Source organism: Bison bison, unplaced genomic scaffold (genome assembly GCF_000754665.1).
Source record: "Bison bison bison isolate TAMUID 2011002044 unplaced genomic scaffold, Bison_UMD1.0 scf7180017860370, whole genome shotgun sequence".
In the NCBI taxonomy this organism is placed as follows: domain Eukaryota; kingdom Metazoa; phylum Chordata; class Mammalia; order Artiodactyla; family Bovidae; genus Bison; species Bison bison.
This window is the reverse complement of record NW_011490942.1, coordinates 98,350-105,253: the sequence shown is the minus strand read 5'-3', so window position 1 is coordinate 105,253 and position 6,904 is coordinate 98,350. Positions and strand designations below refer to the sequence as shown.

Sequence of the window (6,904 nt, the reverse complement as noted above, 5' to 3'; positions counted from 1 at the left end):
CCCGTCAAACCCACTCGGGCTAGCAAAAAAGAAGACAGGAAAACCCGAGGGAGGGAAAGTCCGCCCAAACCGTCACCTCACACACGACGTCCAGAGAACCTAAGGGAGGCTGCAACGCACACCACCAACGTCAAGCCCTGGATCTCACCAGCACCCAGACACGCCGAGAGAGCACTGTTTCTAAGACTGAGGTTTCCATGGACGTTTTTATGGAGAAAACCGTGAACTTTCAACAGATGCTGGAAAGGTCGTAGTGAGCAAAAGGTGAGCCACGCCCGGGTCAGGCTGAAGGCAGGCATGGAGCCGGGCTTCCGAGACGCACATCTCGGGGATGGGGGGCCCTCAGAGCGGTCTCCAGGTCAGGGGTGCAGGGCCAGACCAGTGATGGCCCTGCCCGCCAGCGGGAAGGACAGGTGTGTGGGCTGAGGACCACAGGGTCACACGCCGCGTCCTCAGACCAGACAGACACACGCGGTCCAGACACACCCACTCCAGGGCCCCAGGCACGGCGAGGCTCTGAAGCGTGCTGTTAGCTGCGCTGCCAAGGCCCCGGGGGACGTCCAGGACTGGGGTGTGCTTCCAAGTGACCCAAAGGAAGGAGCGGGCGAGGGGGCCAGCCCAGTGCTCCCGAAGCTGGGGTATGGGGGTGGCGCTTCCAGCCTCACAAACATCCAGCCTTGACAAGGGCTTTTAAAGACGTAAAGAGCAGGGACGCCGAGGGGGAGACGTGCGCTGAGCACCAGCAAACTGCCTGCCAACCACAGGCCAAACCAGGGAGAGACCCGGGACCGCGGGGCACGGAGAACAACCCTGCTGACAAGGCCCAGGCCTGCGCCAGGGGCCTGCGGTCAGAGGGCAGCACTCAAGGCCTGCCCATGCCCGCAGCGGGAGAGCAGCCCACCCCGGCAGGAAGAACGGAAAGGCAGGCCTGAGAGGGACCCAGCCCCATCCACTCCAAGCGGCTGCTGCGACCGCGGCCGGGCTGGTGGGCCTGGAGGCGCCTCAGGAACAAGCGTCAGTCACCGTTTTTTGCTACATCTGATAAATCCCTGTCAGTGTCTCTTTTTTAACTTTCTCTATTAAAGTCATGAAAAACAGGGAGAAAACAGCATTAAAAACCATCCCCTGGGACTTCCCGGCAGTCCACTGGCTGAGACTCCACACGCGGGGGCCGAGGTCAGGGACCCCTCAGGCCGCAATCACGAGCCCAAATGCCGCAACTGCAGAGCCCGTGCAGCCAGATTCGTTACTTGGTTTTTTAAACACACCATCCCTCCTCACACACACAGACGCGGAAGCAGGGCCCAGGCCGCCCCGCCGGCATCTCAGGGAGCAGGGCCACCTTCCCTTCCCAGCCACAACAGGCCCTGCGCTTTCAGAACAGCTCAGTCGGAGATCAGGGGACGCGAGAGAAGCCCCCCACCAGACCCAAAAAGCCCAGAGTCAGCCTCTGGAGGGGCGCAGCTCTGGGCCTTGCTGGTTCCTGGGGCGCCCCCTGCCCGACGGCACAGATCACGGCCGGGACCCCAGGAGCCTGTGCGCGCCTCCCAGCAGGACCCCCAGCCCCCAGCCAGGCAGCTGCCTGCGCCGGGCGCCGCCCCTCACAGCCCAAGCAGGCGCGTGACAGCCAGCTGGTCAGAGCCCCCTTTCCTGAGAAACCCCACCAGCGGTGACGCCCCCAGACGCCCACCTCAGCACCCAGGCCCGCTAGGCAGACCCTCCGAAAACCGCACCTCCCTCCATGGCGCTGAGAGGAGAAGAGAACCCCATGGGGTGGGTATGCCCTTCAGCCCTCACAGGGAGGCACAGGCAATCTAAGGGTGACCCCGATTCCGGGGAGGCCAAGTGGGACTCCCGGCCGCAGGCAAGAAGGCGCCCCGGGAGGCCAGCCCCCGCCTGGGTGGTGCCCAGGGGCACATGGTCTGCCCCCGGGACAGCACACTGATGAGCCATCAGTGAGAGGGGCCTCTGGCTGAGGGGGTGAGGGGAGACGTCTCTCCTCCTACTTCTGCAAGCTTTTATAAATCTGAAGTTATCTCAGAGAAAAACTCGAAACTAATACAGGACGAGACGCGGCGGGATGCCGAGGCCGGTCTCCACGTGCGCCGGGCCCGCCCCACGGTCCACTCCAGGCAGCGACCCCAAGCGCAGCACGGAGGAAAACGCCCACGTGTGCCTGCCCCCCCTCTGCAAAGCAGACACGGGGGCCGTGAGCAGGGACTGCCAGACCCCAGTCCTCGGCAGACGCCCTAGGGGCCAGGCCCCCTCTGTGCCTCCAGGATGCCCGGCCCACCAGAGGTCCACACACCTGAGGCACACGGGACGCGCCCCGCTGAACCCCGCTCGGCGCTTGCTTCAGCCCCAGAAACACGGGGGCCTGTGGGAGGTGCTCAGAGACGCCCAAGACATGGCACAGCCACCATGAGGCGCCAGGCACCCCACACTGGGCTTCACTGACTCACAGTGCCCACGGGCTGGCCTGTGCCCAGACCCCACCCACCCCCGAAAGCCCTTGGGGGCAGAGCCTGGAGCTGGCCGCCAGCCCCCATACCCCACCCCAAATTCAAGTACCGGGAAACCAGCGAAGTCACGGGAGGGTCAGCACAGACACGTGGCACCCACGTGGCGCGGTCCCCCAGCCGTGCACTCGCCCAGCGGGGCAGCCGGCTCCCCGCACCATGGCCACCGTTCAACCCACATTCCCGACCTGGGCTCTGTCAACAGCCCCTCCCCAAGGACCCAGTGGGGGGCTGCCTGGCGACACTCACACGCATGGGGCACCCAGAGCTGTGCTCCCACCTGCGGGGGCCACGAGGCTCCCCCGTTTACCCAGGCCACAGCCCATCAGAACTTCAGAAATCGTAGTAAAACTAGCTGCTAGAAAAGAATGAAGGCAAGACTAAGGCCCACACTCCTCGCTACTACATTCAACGAGCATTAAGTGCGTGAGCCGAGCCCCCACCGTCCAGCCGGCCCCCCTGGGGTTTCAGCCGCGTCCTCGGAGGGATGAGACGCCGAGCCCCCACCCTGGCAAGGGCCCTGTCAGGGATCGTAAGGCAGCGTCCACAGTGAGCAGCAGTGCGTAAACCACCTGGGGGCCACGTGGGCCTGCCATGGCCCCTCCCCACGCCCAGAGCAGCAGCCACGGCGCCCACAGCGGCCTGCGGCTCTGCAGGAGCCTCACTCAGCCAGTGACCCCAGAGACCCAGAAGCTCCAATCCCACACACGCCTTCTCCGAGCCTGCGCCCTGCCGTGACTGCCTCTACCGCCCTCTGCCCTCGCGCACAAGGCAGAGGAAGCGGATGAGGAGACAGAGGCTCCAAGGAGAACAGCGGCCCCGAGGACAAGGGCCGCTTCACCAGAAGGGCGGCACCAGCTCAGGAGGGAGAGAGGAGGGCGAGCAACAGCTCTCTCTCCTTCCGACCTGACCTCACGGGTCTTCCCCAACTTCAAACGTGTCGCCTCTCCATCAGGGAGAAAGTCACTCTAACTGAAGAGCAGGAGAGGGAGGGGACAGGCGGGCAGACAGGCACAGCTCCCGCGCTCGCTGCAGGCTAGGCCCTCACGGCAACAGGAGCGGGAGGCCACGAGGGCCACCCAGGGCAGCGCTCGGCGTTCCCGAAAGAGCCAATGCCATGCCTGGCCGCGCACGGAGCAGCCGCAGGGCTGAGCCTGCACAGCCAGCCAGGCTGACCGCAGGCCTGGGGCCCTCGGACAGGAGGGAGCACATGCTCAGGGCACCCACACCTCTGTTCTGGGGTCTGTTACTAGACAAAAAAAGCGACCTTTGTAGTGTAAACATGCTGCAAGATGAGAAAAACTAAACCATCTGCCTCTTGTTGAGAACAGATGACGGTCTCAAAATTAGTGTGTCTGAACTATCTTTTTCATTTGCAAACAACTTTTTAAACCACGCAAACTACAGAAGCACTCACAGTCCCTGCCACCACCCCCAGCCTTCTCACAGCCAACCCTCCCCTCAGCCGAGTGAGGGGCCCCTCCTCTTCTGAGACCTCAGAGTCCCTCGTGCAGCCAGTGCCTGAGCCAGCTCTGAATACCGTCCTGGCAGCAGCTCTGTCCTGCGGCTGTGGAGAGCGCGGGGTTACACCCTCACTGACCCCCTCTGGGGCCTGGATCCTAAGGCCGCACCGCGGACCACAGCTTCAGGAAGAGAGCAGTGGTCGTGAGCTTAGGCGTCCCAGCCGCCCCAACACCCTACACGCTGGTCTGACGTCAGGGTCTCCAGAGACGCTGGGCAACAGCGACGGCGAGGCCCACGGCCACACACACTCGCCCAGGTGCATCGCTGACCTCCGCCCTGAGCCGGGGGGGGCAGCGCAAGGGCCTGTCGCTCCTCCACTCGGCCCCCATCAGGCGGCACCTCCGACCCCAGGAGCCTGCGCTTCCCCGCCACGTGCCTGCCCCTCGGGCGGACAGACAGACAGGCAGGCAGTGGGCACCACGTGGGACTGGACAGAGGGCAGCACCTGGCTCCTGGCTTCTCAATTTATAAAGTCACAACTTTTATTTACTTTGATTTTAGTAAACCTGAAAACTTTGGGGTCTTAAACAGAACTTCTTGATACAAATCCTATACTTTCCAACCCTCGGGAAGAAACGCAAGTGAAGTCAAAGTGAACTTGCTCAGTCCTGTCTTTCTGCAACCCCATGGATTCCTGAATACCAGGCTCCTCCGTCCATGGGATTTTCCAGGCAAGGGTACTGAAGTGGGTTGCCATTTCCTTCTCCAAATGCAAGTGAAACTGTCTTAAAAGTCAGACCGACTTACTTGCAAAGAGACGCTTGGTTTTACCAGAAGTCTTCTCCAGATAAGAAGAATGAGAAGTGCTTTCTATTCAGTCTGAATTTACTGTTATCGACCTACTTTTCTCCTCTTGGACGCTCCTAACAAACACCCAGAAGTGCCTGTTCCTCTAGCACAAGGCAGGACTTCCGAGGCCACGCGTACCACACCGGCCACCCTGCCGCAGCCCCCTGAACCGCTCTCCCTGCCTTTCTGCCGCTCAACACTAGAGCCTGTGTTTAAGTCTTTCCCAAACCACACGGTACTCACACGTCTGCTAAGAAATTCCCCAAGCCACTTACCTGGTGTTCCCAACAAGACCATTTTTAAATCCAATGAAATAAAAACAGGAAGTCAGTAGCAAGAGAGATAAGCAGAAGGCGGAGAGTTTAGAGACGGGGGTGGCCGGCGGGATCCTGACCCACCACCGGGACCACTCTAGAAAGAGAACCCCACGCTGACCAGGCAACGCTCATCTGAGAGAAAAGGTTGGGAAACCAGACAGCCCGTGCCCTGACAGGAATGAAGCCAGGATCTCCCGCCAGGGTCCCCGTCAGCCCCACTCTCATCTCCACCGTGTCTGCCTCACCCGGCCACACTGCCTAAGTTCAGCAAGTTAAACATCCCACAAGGGGACTCCCTGGTGGTCCAGCGGGTGGGAGTCCGCCTCCCAGTGCAAGGAACACGGGGTCAGTTGCTGGCTGGGGACCTGGGCCCCCACATGCCGCAGGGCAACGGAGCCTGCACGCTCGGGGCCACACGCCACAGAGGATCCCGTGCACCGCAGTTAAGACCCGACGCAGCCGGATAAATAAATGCGTGCGTTTTTTCAGTCCCAAGATCCCCAAATGCTGCTGCGAGCACGGTGAGGAAGGCAGAGAGGGCAGCGAATCCTGGGCACCCGAGGCGGGGCTGCGGCTGGGCGGGCTCGGCCCCGGGCTTCGAGGAGACCGGACGCACACACACCCCCGCCTCAGACCCGAGTCTCTGACAACAGCCACGCCCCCGCCAAGTGCAGCGGGAACAAGGCCCCGTCAGAGGGGCCGTCGGGGCCGGGCAGACGGCACGTGGCGGGCCCGCACAGACCCTGCGCCCCTCGCAGCGCTCACCTCTGCGGGGGGATGTGGGGCGCGCGCACAGGCGGCAGGGCCGGGCAGGGCTCCCGGGCCGTCTTCTTGGCCTTCCCGGCCTTCTTCCTGACCTTGGAGGTGGGCCTGACCGCTCTGACCGAACTCTCCTTCCGACAGACGCCGTTCTTCATCTCCACGTCCCCGTAAATGTTCAGAGGCCTGCGGGTGCAGCCGGGGGGCGTGTGGACGTCACAGTAAGCGGTCTTCCTGACGGAGAAGGTGGCGGCGCCGCCGGCCAGCTCGCGCACGGGCTCCATCTTCATGTAGAGGCCGGCGCGCTGGGCGCACGTCACGTGGAAGGCGGTGTAGCAGTTGGCCTTGTGGCACTGGATGCAGGCGCCCACGCCCTTCTGCTTGCAGAGGTAGCAGGTCAGCTTCCAGCGCGCGGGCGGGATGTTCCGCACGCCGTCGATGGGCTCGATGAACACGGTGTTGGCGAAGCCCACCTCGGGGATCCACAGGGCGCATACCACGTGGCCCCAGCGGTCGTCGTCCGTCTTCTTGAAGGCGCCACCCTTGTTGGGGCAGAGCACACAGTCGGCCGGCCGGGCCCGGGACTGCAGGCAGTGGCGGCAGAGCCACTGGCCCTCGGGGATGTAGGGCACGCCGTAGCACTCCTGGTGCACGGCCAGGTTGCACATGTCACAGAAGAGGATCGCGTTGCTGTTCTGGCACTCGCCGTCCATGCACACGCAGCACACCGCGTCCTCGTCGATCAGGCACTGCTGCTCCCCCTGCTTCTGCTTCTCGCAGTGTGAGGCCTTCTCGAAGCGGTCCATGAGGAACTCGAACACGCTCTGCGACACGGCCGACACGCAGTCGCCCCTGCGTTTCTCGTTGACGATCTCCAGCCAGGCGTAGTCCTCCTCGTCCATGTCGTACTCCACCTCGTTGTCCAGCTCCTCGGCAGACTTCTCCACGAACTTGTAGTACACGGGGGGCCGCCGCGGCGCCGACGGGGGGCTGTAC

General features: G+C 63.1%; 1 protein-coding gene across 6 annotated transcripts in view; it reads right to left on the bottom strand.

Annotated features, from left to right (window-relative positions):
* BRD1 (bromodomain containing 1) overlaps positions 1-6,904 on the bottom strand; it is a 35,006-nt gene that overhangs the window by 25,523 nt on the left and 2,579 nt on the right. For all 6 annotated transcript variants that reach the window (XR_824539.1, XM_010832081.1, XM_010832097.1 and 3 more), the window contains exon 2: positions 5,915-6,904. Coding sequence is in view for 5 of the 6 variants with exons in the window: in XM_010832081.1 (XP_010830383.1) it covers positions 5,915-6,904 (990 nt within the window). In the remaining variant the exon portion in view is untranslated. The remainder of the gene's footprint in view (positions 1-5,914) is intronic.